A 13,251-nucleotide genomic window follows, 5' to 3' on the forward strand; every position below is an offset into this window, starting at 1 on the left:
GAAACGGACATAAGCACGCACACACCGCGCGAGAAAGGCTGAAGAAGATGCCGCCCTAGCCAACTGCAAATTAATTTCCGCGGGGAGCCTGCTGGCCCTATAGTTTTACTTACAAAAGAGTGGCTAAAAATTCCCTCGGCGACCAGTATGGAGAGAAAATCCATTATATAATATTGCTAATGAAAAGGGGGAGAACTAAACTTTGATGCCCCTAAAAGGGTCAGAAATATTCAGTTATGCCCTAACCGAGTATATACATTCGATAACAACCTCGGAAGACACCCGAATACTGGTAAAAACCCGGGGATTGAATGGAATTTTGTATTTTCAAAGGTTGCAATACCAGCACGGAGAAATTAGCCGTCCGCCCGCATGGTGCATGCTGCTTTAAAAGAGCCCGGACAAAAGGCCATAGTTTAAGGACCGACGAAAACTAAAAATTTGCCCAGAGCTTCCCCCTCCACCCCTTTCTCGACACTCGCCGTTATGTTAGGGTGGGCGGAAGGGGATGGGCAGCGGTCGAAAGCTGGCGCCCTCGGCCTGTCCTCTCCATCTGTTAACACGCTTCAACGAAGTTATTAAAACGAGCTTAGGGGAGGGCGGAGGACTTAAATAAGGGAGGGGATGGATGCTATGAGGACGTATTGACTAAAAGCTGTTAAATGTTGACATTAAGATAATAATCAATATTTTTCCCTCGCTTTCCGAAATTAACGTCTGCCCTACTAGCGCACGGGCCAACCGGAATTTGCTACGAGTAATTATAAAGGTTTTCAGTTCATTACGTAAAATTCCTTTGGGGCAGAAGTACGTGTACATCGTAAATAACAAAAAACATATCGATACTAGCGGTACACGACGCGACAGAGTAAACTTCGATTGAAGTAGCTTGTCAGAACGGAGGTGGCGCGGACAGCCGCGACACTATCTTGGTTGTGTATTTATAACCAAAGCCAGAATTCCCGATATCTGATAACAGTGCCACCGTCAGCGCTTATAAACAATGTCACCACATCATTCTTCTCCCCTCCTTCTCCCACCCCCTTCAAATCGTTTAACCCCTTTCTCGATTGAAAATGATCTTTAAAGAGGTGAATCAACCATTTTATTTACGTCATCATAAAGTTGACCGAGTCTATGAAAGAGGTAATGATTTCTCGTTTTGGGACTGCAGGACGCGTGTCACATCACCGAAGTCAAAATTTTATACGTTTGATAGCTAGGCAAATCCAAATACGAATGAAATGCCAATAATATATCTAATATCGCTATAAATAAAATTACGATTTTAAACTACGAAGCGATTGAATTCTCCTCTTTACGTCTTTACACTTTGAAAAACACGCGTTTCATCTCGTTTAAAGAAAAGATAATAAAAGGTTCGCCAATGAACCGAAGAGAAACACGGAAAACAAAAAGGTACAAGATCAGTAAAGAAGTACACTAACAATAAGTTATCGAAGAATAGGTAAAAAAGGAATTGCCAATTTTGCTGAAAATATCTCTTAGGATAAAAACATTTATCAGATTTATTTTTCACCTAACTGCACCCGTGAATATAAAGATTTGTTAACTTCTGGTTTATGTATTTTCGGTCGTATAAAAAAAGGAGAGAGAGGGAGAGTAGTTGCTGCTGCATATAGAAAGGTGTATAAATCAGGATAAATTTGCTCAGAGCTAGATTTTTCACTTTGGTTTTTTCACCGAAATTGTTTTCGATCTTCGACCTCGACCGATGTAGTAGGAGACCATTGCCAGGGCTTTTTCTTTCCCTTTTTTATAGCCTTTTCGAGATGCCTCGCTCTATCTAACACGCCCCGAAACTTTCCATTCTCGTTTCGAAAGCGAGTGCTTTTAAAGGAAACTGTTGAGACTGTCAAAGATGTTTACCTTACGGAAGCTCTTAGTAATACGAGTAAATTCGCGTTTTAGAATTTCTGGGTTATAAGAATAGAGAGAAAGTCCCAAGGACATATTATTCGAGTGTTTACATTGGAGAAGTTTACGCTAATTAAAATCAAGGATTGGTTGATAATAATCTAAGAACGGCGGCTGCAGTTATTGAAATAAGAGATTCGGAAGTTTAATCCATCAAGGCCCATCTATTCAGCCGTCGCTCGGGAAATATAACCCAACAAGCCGGAGTTCCGATTAAACAATAGGGGACAAAGATTCGACGCCTTTCCCCTTTTCACGCAACTTCCAATTGACGTTAAAACGTCAGCTTATATATCAAAGTCTATTTCACACTTACACAGGGGCGCTCCTTCCCTATTCGGTTAACTAGTTTCTTTCAGAGTCCGACGAAGCGGCTATTCTCTTAGGGATCTCCCTCATTCTTGCGTAAAAAAGAAAGGCGCTCGCTGAAGGAGGAACAATTGACGCTTTTATACGACCAGAGAAGAAAGAAAAGGTGAAAAGAAGTTAGCCCGCGCCCGGGAGGGAAGGAGAAGGGAAACGAGATACGAACAGGGTTTTTAAACCATCTGGACAAGTCCTCTTTTCTTGGCGTCGTATTAAAATCCGCCACCAAATTCGCATCTCGAAGAAAAAGTATCGAAAGCTTGTCTAATTAACCAGGTTCCATCAACCTTTGGGGGCAAAAGGAAGCCGAGAAAGGAGGCGTGGGTACCTTTTCATAAAGCGAAGGCGAGTGAACTGAAGAAGGAAGAATGAGTAGAATAAAGAACAAAGGATAGAAGACGATTCCCTGTAGAGCGACGACGAGCAAAAAAAAGGGGGAAAAACGAAATGAGATACTTGGAAGAAAACGTTTTGACCTTTGGCTCACCTTCTACGCGGGGACAACGTCACCTATACAGTTTGCTCAGCTTATTCTCCTTACACCTCTACGACATCACTTGTGGACTTAGTCGGGCGCTAAGCTATTATAAATAGAAGAGAATATCTCTTCTCTCTCTCTCTCTCTCTCTTTCACGAGAACTTGTAACCGAGGGTTACGAAATCAACCCCCCCCCCCTAACTTTTTCCCCATAGAAATTAACTGTCTCTCTAAAAGTCTTTCGCGAATAAAAAATTTAGTTACGATATTTTGGCTGAGATAAGCGTTCTTTCCGAGGAAGTCGCGTGCCACCCCTAAAATCGAATTTCTTTCACCCCTTTCTTCAAAGAAATGAAGAAGACCAAGTAAGAGATTGCTACTTGAGGAACGATTTTCTTTCACTGGGGCACTCGTCGGGGGTCGGGGGGGTGCCGGAGACGCCGTCGTCCTTCCTTGTTTACATAAGATAATTTCATTTAAAATGCGCCGATCAATGGAGAAAAAAATCCGCTCAATTTACAAAAGAGACTCGGATAGGGACGGAGAGGGTGAAGACGAGAGCCTCTCGAATAATGGAGAGGTGAATGGTAGAGAAGCGAGTTAACCTAGAAAAAATGCTTTTCCACATAGACAAGTAACGCGAACCTCAACAGGGAAATCTAAATTAAAGTATTTAATGTTAAATAAAGGTTTCCGAGCTTACGTAAGATCTTCATAATTTTAGAATTTATAGTTTTGATATATAAATAATAGGGCCGCGTTGTGTCCCGTGTAAATAAACTATTATTTGTCTATAAATTTTGCGAAGGGGGGAAAAGAATAGGCGGCGCTGTCTGAATTTTAAAACTGATATCTCTTTTTGCATGCTCTTCTACTCTTTTGTCTCTTTCTTTTAAACACTTTAGTATTCTCAGTTTTATCTTTCCTCAACGGGATGGTGGCGTGTGAGCGCCGAGATGACGGAGAAGCGACTAATGATCGCGCCCAAATATTTACATTCCACGCGTACGAAATTAAAGAAGAAAGAGAAGAAAAAAAGTTAAGGAAAATGCTTTAAAATGAACTGTCCCGTTAAAAAGATGCGAAACGAAGATGCTTCTATTAAAAGAAGCTAAAACGGTGAAGTGTTGGTAATTTACATTTGCTTTAAAAGGCATTAAGCTAACCTTTTTCGATACCCTTCTCACCTCTTTCGATTTTTACCGTCAAAATGTCAAATGAATTTTTCATCAAAAAGTCGCTCAAAAAAAATATCTAAAAAACCTTTCTTCTTTGCATGATTTTCATAAAAGAAATTCTCGACATCTAGCTAGAGGAGTTGTATTAATTTTTAATTATTTGAAGGTGAATCTAGGGGCTTGTGCAAGATTTAGAAAAAAATTGAAAAGTTAATGCACGGGTGTATTGCGGGATGGAGTTTTACTGGGGCTCATAGAAAATACATGGGATAGATTCAGCCTGTACGTTGGCTTCTCAAGGGTTACTAGTGAATACTTGTTATTAGTAGTTTATTTTGGAATATAATTATTTTAGTATTATTAATATCCCCTACTAAGCCATATTTGATGGTGAATCTCGGGTTAGCGTAAGATTAGAAATTTTCTTTTTTTTAGAAAAGTTAATGCACGGGTGTATTGCGGGATGGAGTTTTACAGGGGCTCGTAGAAAATACATGGGATAAATTCAGCCTGTAAGTTGGCTTCAATTTGAAATATTATAATTATTTTAGCATTATAATATGCCCTACTGAGAAAATATTTAGAGGGCCTATATTTCTTCCATTTTTCTGGGAATAACTTTGTGGAGAAGTATACATCTCGCGGCGTATTTGGAGAGACTCTCGATCGGTCTTCGATGAAAAGCTGGGGGCAAAGTGTCGGGAAATTGGAAACCGGGGAAGATATTAGGCTTCTGGTGCCAGTATAATATTGAGAGAATGAAGCGAAGCCTCTTAAGAGAAAAAAAGAGGACAAAGACGGGAGGACGTTGCCTCCAACGACGAAGCCTCGAAACTCTCGAGAAAAATTCTTTCGGACAGAGTCGACGTGACAAAGGTTCCTTATGAGGTCGAGAAATAAAGGTTCCGAGGGGCTTCTAACTTTCACTTTTTAAGAAAAAAAAAACGCCAGAGTAATTTTTTTGTCTCTAGAGTTTCAGCTGTTTTCGGGTGAAAGAAGAGGAAACAAGATGGACTCGCGCGCCTAAGAACCCTGGAACTCCATCCACGCTTTGCCGAGACTGGGACTGGCACTGGGACTGCGCTATTATCGGTGCGAGAAGCTCGCGTACCTTGAAGATTTTTGGGGTTTAAAAAGTGGGGAATAAAAAAGTGTGGAAGAAGGAGATTCGGGCGGCCGACGCTGTCAGTCCAATGATCTACGAGTTTACAAAGTAGAAAGGACGAGCAAAATAACCTCGGGGACTCTCTCGCTTCGAGAAGATGGACTGATAGCTTTGCCCGCATACGCGAGCGAGTACACGACGCTCAGCCTCGAGAACTCGTCACGTATCGAAAAATGGGATGATGGAGAAAAGACAGCGAGCCATGGAAGAAGGAAGGAGAACGATAGGACGTGCCGCCATTCCCTCACCTCGTATACAAACATTTCAACCGTTAAATAACGTCTTCCCCCGCGAATTAGATCGTATAAACCGCGTCCTTTGGGCTAGAAAAATTATTTAGGTATTCCAACTTGATCCTCCTCCTCTCAAATTGGAATTCAACTCCCATCGTTAGAGAAAATAGGATGGTTTAAGCGTCACATCGCGTCGCGATATCGCTACTCGAGAGTTAAATCAGTTGATATCGAAGGTAATTTTTTAAAATTGGTTTTTCACGAATGTCAATGTCGCGTGGAAAACTATTTCGCTAATTTGATTAGCGTGTCAGAACCAGAATAGGAAAGAAAACGCGAATGTGGGTCCCCATTTTAACAATTTCAACAAAAAAGATTCTCTCTTACCTTTTTTCCAGACGAAATGTTCGATGGGATATCCGGCAGCGGCGCAAGTCAAAACGGCGCTCCCGCCACTAATGACGCTGATGTTGGCCATGGGGTGAACGTAGGGCGCCCCGACGACGTGAACTCGAGCGTAATGACTGGCTGAACCAAAGTCATTCTTGGCTGTGCACGAATAAGAGCCCCCTTGATCCACGGAGACGCTGCTGATGTTGACGAAGCTTTGTAACGAGCCGCTAACGTCCACGAAATCGCCGATACGAAGCGTAGCGCTTTCGACCACCGGACGACCGTATAGTTTCCATTCAATTTGAGGCAAAGGGTTGCCGTCCACGACGCATTTTAACGAGGTTGACGAACCGATTCGAAGAACTCGTTCGGGAAAGACTTCGTTGAAAATCGGAGCTTCCTCTGACATTAGAAAAAAACGGCAAAGATTTATCGACGGAAGCTTCAAACAATTTGTCAAACTTCCCCCAACTTTGTCAAAAATTAATAACTAAGGCATCCAACTAACTTCGAACATTTGGAAAAGTTCGGGGAAATATTAATTTCTTTCTCCAAACATCGAATAAAATTATTTAGTACGTTTTACCTCCGCGAAAAACAGAGATTTAATTGCGAGCAAAATCTGGAAGAAGATGAGCCATTTATCGAGTTAGGCGGACGAAAGAAATAAACGTGAAGCGGAGAGAGAGAGAGAGAGAGAGAGAGAGAGAGAGAGAGAGAGAGAGAGAGAGAGAGAATTTCCGTATAACGAAGTTGCCCGAAATCCAATAAAATCCCCAGTACTTAAAATTTAATAGGGCCAGCGACTCAATCGTGCATTAAGAAATAATCCAGGACCAATTTATGTGTTGCATTATTGATCCGGAGTTGGTTGCAACGAGCGAATGCGAGTCCAAAGCAAAAAGGATGTATTTATCACTGTCGAGAATAAAAGAGAAAGGCCGATGTTGTTGGTCGCCATATATATCACGGAGAGCGCCACTAAAGAGCCTATTCAACGTACCAATGATTATTCTTAGGAAGATATTTATTAGCGTGGTCAACCTAAATGACGGACTAGCCAAAAATATGAGAAATAAATCTTCAAGACACAATGCGGTGAATATTTAAACGTTTTTAGAATCTCAAAACCGTTTCGATATCTTATTGAACTTGGTTTAAATAATTGCCATCCCCTGCCTTGGAACGAATAAAAAAAATGTGGAAAGAGAAAAAGCAAAGAATGGAGAAAATCCTTATCAAGCGTAATGCATTTCGGGAAAGAAGATATATCAAAACACGGTGTGGGTAGAGCGCGAGCCCTGGTCAATAGACAGCTAGCTGTAAGCGTCCCCCCCCCTCATCCCTCGCAGCCATCCAAAAGGACGGCGAACAAGCGCCAGCACCGTACAAGTAGAAAGACTGGTAGAGTTTACCAGACCATTAAATTGAATAATTAATTGAGAGGAGAGGCGGGAGAAGACGTTAGGTCCTCTTCCATTATTAATTGAGTGCCAAAAGCATAAGTTTCGGGAGGATGCCCCCTCCCCCCCCCCACCCGCCATCGCTTCCCTACTCCAGTGAAGTCCGGCTTACACCGCGAGTGGGTTTTACCCCATTGGGATTTTCGGGATACCAGATCATGGACCCGTGTTTCTAACGGTACTACCTTATTCATCGCCACGCCAACCCGATCCAATTCTTCCATGAAAATTGAAAATGTTGACGAAAGAGTTTCCAGGGGAAAGTAGCGATTAGATGGCGACTTCGATACATCAGGGAAATATTCATTTTGGACTTGAATCAACGCCTGATTATGTATATAAGGAGGTCGGGATAGATCGCTCTCTCTCTTCTCCGATACCGCGAATCGCGAGTTTATTTACGACTTTCGTTATTAAGATTTTACTCGAGTAATTTCTGGAGAGTAGCGTCGAAGCGGTGTTCGGCTAGTTCGCGGATTAAATAAAGAGGAGTACGGGGGTTATTGCCGTGATACGAGCGGGGGAGGCGAGTGGGGGAGGGGTGGGGAGACGTCGGAGCGACAAGGGACAACGACAAAAGCAAAGTTACGGAGATTTTTCTTACATCTTCGTTTCTGTTCCTTTCTAAGTAAGAATCTCTCGGGTATAAAGGGGGACTGTCCGGACTAATTTCGCCAGAATATATGGATGGGATTGGCCGGGCTTTCCCGCGCCTTTTAGCGAAAGGGATGGTGACGCGTCATAACTTATTTTTATTACGGAAACGTGAATTATGGTCCCCGTGTCATTAAGCACTGACTACAGCGACGCTGCAGCCAAAATTGAAGGCGAGATATCCCCAAGATGTTCAAAGTTTGTGACGAATTTTATACCACTCAATACCCACTTTTGAACCTGTATATATTTAACCTTAAGAAATGCTTTCAAAGCATTGTATTATTTATTTTTATAAACTCCCTTTGGCTGGTTACACCCCCCTGGTTAACCCCATCTTTTATCACGGACCCCTGTGGTCAACAAAAAGTGCGCGAAGTCGTACGCGATGCGAACACCTGCAAAGTTGGATGACCCGCAATCCAACGGGTCAAAGGTCGCACTCGGAATATTCGGGTTTGATAAAAGAAACCAACCAACCACGGTCCGGCTTTCTGACGAAAGCGCAAAAACTTCTGCCCAATCGCTGTCGAGCTTTTCATGGAAAAGGACAAGGCCCCGGCTATAAAAGCCGGGCACAAACAATAGACAACAATAGTTTAGATCTAGACAATCTCTAACTCGCTAGCTTTCAAAAAAAAGCTCAGAGCTCGGACTCTTAAACAACCGAATAACCGATGGCCGTCCAAAAAGTACCGAACAGCCTAACGAGGTATCCTGGATGAAACGCTGAGTCATTGCCGCTAAACACCAAAGCTCCGGCCGAACACATCTTGAGGTTGAGGACCGTACGGGACCAAGCACCGAACCGTCCGTCACCAATGGTGCACCAGCATCGGCTCGATCTTTCCGCGCGTTCGAACAACCAAACAAAAGGACAACCAACACGCGTAAATAACCGTGAGTGCCAAAAACTTTGAAATCTTCAGGGGTTAACCAGCCTAAACTTAATATGAACAATTTTGAACCATTAAGATTTTAAGTTATTATGTTAAACCTCATACGAGGCAATCATTACAATTTCCTGTTTTTATTATTTAAATAAACACGTTGTTTCCAAGTTTAATTCCCCGAGTCATGTTCCCTTATTTTTAATATACCAATGCTGACATTTAATAATCAAAATTATAAAAACCCTAGACAATCGAACCTTAATAAATATTCTAAATTAAATTAAATAATAAATAACAAAATGTCGCAAGTTAATCACGAGCCAAGACGCAAACCGGGACAATATTTTTGCTGGCTCTTTTTCAAATATATATGTATAGCCTCTCTTTAAGGCTGTCATAGGTAAGGAAATCTAATTTCTTACCTTTAAGTGCCAATCTAGCTACTCCTTGAGCGGAGGTCGAATCTCCTCCGTAGACGAAACATTGGTACATGCCGTTGTCGCCTCTCTGCACGGACGAGATCTCGAGAACCTCTTGACTCAGCATCGTCATCCGAGTTGAAGTGCCAACCGATTGAAAGTTCTTCTTCCAAACCACGTTATTAATCGGATAACCGGTGATGTTGCAATAAAAGGTCACCGTCATCCCTTCGGTCACCAAAATATTCTCAGGTGTTACGGTTACTGACAATGACTCTGAAAATAAAATTCAATTTCTTTAATTTACCTATAACTTCAAATATCGCTTTAAAATGTACGTAAATAAGGAGGCTATAATCTACAAAACAAACTCCCAACTCCTCAAAGGTAAGTGGTGAAAACTTTTAGGGAAAAACGCGACGTTTCCAAAGAATTTTTATCCTTTATAATTCAAGCCTGAACGAGAGTTTTTTTTTCAAAGGAAATAAAGGACGATGGGGAGGACATAACGTTTTAAGACACCACGAGAGAAAAGTGCCGCGGAAAATGTGATTTAGAATGCTTTTAAGGGCAGGACTATACCGAAGAGAGAGCCGAGCCAAGAAGAAAAGGGTTAGAAATAGTTCGATCAATAAACGCTTGTTACATTTGCTAGCGCTGAAATGATGAAAAAAATATGAATTTCTCTAGCCACCAACCACCTTCCATGGAAACCCGTAATACTTTTCAAAATAGAAGTCGATAAAACGATGTAAATAATATTGGCCCAACACTTGGTGGTCTACGTATGGCTATTTTACCTTTACACGTCCCTAGTCCCTATTTTACCACGTTTTAAGGTCTTCTCACGAAAGTGTAAGCGTTGGCGGCGGCGTCCGAGTTTCGCTCTTAAAAATCGTCAATAAAAATTCTTTCAGGATAAAAGTACTTTCAAATACCTTAAAACGATTTATGCTGAGAGAAAAAAAAGGAAAATCACTATTGGGGGAGGGGGGGTTTAGCGTCGTCCTCATAGGCTTGCCGCAATTGAATTTCATTTCGCTTTCTATTCAATCAAATCCAATTTCAATAACCCCGCCGCGGATTTTTTCCCCTCAATTGCTCCGAGTTCGGGGACAAGCCATTTCTTTCTTTCTTCTCCGCTAAGCTTTCTTCGTCCTTTATAATAAGAAGTTTTTTGATTTTATCCGTACTTTTTTTTTGGGAGTCGGTACGGAGGGGGGGGGCACGATAATGGACACTTAATAAAATTAATATCGAGGGGTTTTTCGTGGGAATCGAAGGAAGCTAGAGCCGATGGTGAAAAGAAAAGGAGGCAAGCCTTTCCTCTAGCTTTATTATTTTCGGCAGGATATGTCAAGACGATTTCTTTCGCTATTCATTTTCATTATGAGCAGCAGCGGCTCCGCGCCCAATACGCTCCCCAAAAAAGAGAAGAAGTTGGGGGGGGGGAATGGGGTATAGAGACTCAGTCATGCAGGTGCATTACGGTCAGCGCCATCATACTAGTAGTAGGTGGACGTTGACAAGCTCATATTTTATACAAAGGGGGATACGTCTACTTAATTAGGTCCGCTTCGTTGGTTCGCTTTTGTACTACTCGGACAGTCAGGCAATTTATAATTGCAGTTTATAGAAATGTCTAAGTATATATTTGTAAAGCGTGAAAAAGTTTCAAAGATTGAATTCGAGGAGTGTCAGGGAGGGATATTGACAGACGTCGATAATAAACTTTAGGCGGAAGTAATGTACATCTATGCACGTACCGGTTACTAGAAGTTCAATTTGTACTCGATCTTCGCCGACGCTATTGTTAACCAAACAAATATAAGATCCGGTGTCGTAGATGGTGGCCTTCTTGATAAGTAAACCTCCCGGTTGGCGATGGTATCGCTGCGAGTAAGCCAACGGATTGAGTCTTTTGCCCGAACGCCGGAACCAAATGGTGGACGGCTGAGGGTGTCCTTGAGCTACGCAGACCAATTCCGCCGTGTGTCCCGAGGGACATCGGACTTTTCTCGACGCTGTACGAATCTTCGAAGGTAGGCTACGGATCGCTTCTGTAACATATAGAGAAAATACCGCGAAAGAAGAAGAAGAATTAATTGGAGATCGAGTAATTCGAGTTGGGATAATGGGAATTAGAGACTGCCCCGCCGATTGCGCCCCAATAAAACAAAACAAAAATAAAAGGACCCTAGAAATCGAAGACGGTGACTTTGATTTGCCAATGCTTTGCTGGACTATAACCCTTTGATTAAATTATTTTTATCATCTCTTAAGGGAATTAATATTAGGGATTTATAGACGGCGGAACTACGGAAAATGTTTTCAATTCTTCAATATACGGTTTAAAAAGAATAATACGTAATAACAGTTGTAACGATAAAGGTTAGAATTTATCCTTCGCCACAATGAACGACAAAAAAGGTGGCGGAAAAAAATCCGACTAAAAATATACTTTACGCATCTAAAAAAACTATAGGGACAAAAAATTCTAGCGAGTTAGGAGACTTGCTTCTCTAACGTAAATACCATAACTCAATTTTGAAAGAGAGCGAGAGCGAGAGAGTGAGACTTTAACCGAAACTAGGATCGACAGTACGTGATGAGAGACACGTTGCGCGCGGTTAACTAACTGAGAAGACAAAAGAGTGAGAAAACACGTTAGCAAAAAAAAAAAAAATAGAGAAAAGCCAGAACCCCTTAAATAAGTCCCAACAAGAAAAAAGAAATGGGGGGGGGGACAAAGAAACTTTTCTAAGAAAACAGTTAATTGAGCTTTACATTACATTAAGTCGGAATACTTTTCGTAAAAAGGATTTAAAACTGTCATAGACTTTCTTTAAGAAAGATTTCTCCTATTTTTAAAACCTTGACATCCCATGATTGCGAAAATTAACGGTTGCCGGGTTTGGTCGTAAAGGATGCGGCCTATCCCTATTTTCTCTATATAAATCTTCTCGATAAATCTCTTAAACCTTTTGTTTTATTTGAAGCGAGCGAGTTATAACCTTCCCGGAAGTGGATTACCGAGAAGTTACCAAAATTTCTTCCCGCGTCCGAAATTAGCAACCCTCGATGGATCAAATATCCTCGAGCGGAATTAATAACGAATTGTGTAAATTTCGAGTTAATATACTTCGGTATTATATCGCTTTTTCTAACGAGCATCTCGAGCGTTAAAAGGAAAACAATGAATGTGGTTAAAGGGATAAAGCGAGTCTGTACTCGCGTCTACTTCTCTCTCTCTTTTTCAAAAAGCGAGCTTTTATACTTTCTGTTTGCGTTTGCGCTTCTCGAGCGAAGGAGTGCGGTGTTTAATTTGCCAGCTCGGATCCCTTAAAAAATGGCTCAATTAATAACGTACGAAAGGCGAGCAACGTGTTGAGTCGACTAAACTACACTCGCGAATTATAAGATCAAAAAACCCGAAAACTCTGTAGCAATTTTTTTTATAGAACGTTACTTTAAGAGCGTTGGAGGCCCGGCCGTAAAAGCGCTTGGACCAACTTCATTGGCAATTCGGTTTTGGCGGGCCAAGAGGAAGTGAGTTTATATTTGCGTAATCTTAAGATATCTGGCCGGGAAACTCGGGACTGTGGAGGAAAGGCTGACGGGCGTCATATTTGAAAGTTTTAGATATTAGGTTGGTAACGGCGTCCCAACGTTGCTACGAACGTCCAAGAACGGGTGATACATCGTTTCCTCGTTAATAATAAAGCAGGGATGCGTGAAAATCGTAGCGTAGGCGCGTCATGCGGTGTAAAGAGCGCCTGGGATATGTAGTCGCGTCGTAGAGAACCCGTATAACTTCCATATACACGAAAATAGAGCGGTATACGCCATGGATAGAGGTTGATGGGCGAATACGAGCCTGGTTTATATTCAAGCTCGTTGGATGGATTGTTAACTGATCGATATTCCGCCTACAACTATTGGCATTAAATATTTTTTCATATTTGAACGCAACTTTGTATGCAAAAAAACGTCAATACTCCTCCGGCAGCGCTAAACGTACCACGTCCTTCCAAATAATGTCGGAAGTGGTGTCCGCAGTGTGGCCATCAG

General features: G+C 41.8%; 1 protein-coding gene across 1 annotated transcript in view; it reads right to left on the reverse strand.

Moving 5' to 3' along the window:
* The window catches only part of LOC149718035 (cell adhesion molecule Dscam1-like), a 111,593-nt gene that overhangs the window by 47,375 nt on the left and 50,967 nt on the right, over positions 1-13,251 (reverse strand). Inside the window, exons 6-8 of the mRNA XM_089837027.1 lie at positions 10,947-11,240; positions 9,184-9,456; positions 5,746-6,153 (exon numbers count right to left, since the gene is read on the reverse strand). Of these exons, the coding sequence (XP_089693153.1) occupies positions 5,746-6,153; positions 9,184-9,456; positions 10,947-11,240 (975 nt within the window). The remainder of the gene's footprint in view (positions 1-5,745; positions 6,154-9,183; positions 9,457-10,946; positions 11,241-13,251) is intronic.

Source organism: Phalangium opilio, unplaced genomic scaffold, assembly GCF_054372755.1.
Source record: "Phalangium opilio isolate 3A_F unplaced genomic scaffold, DU_Popi_V2 ptg000003l_1, whole genome shotgun sequence".
Lineage (NCBI taxonomy): Eukaryota > Metazoa > Arthropoda > Arachnida > Opiliones > Phalangiidae > Phalangium > Phalangium opilio.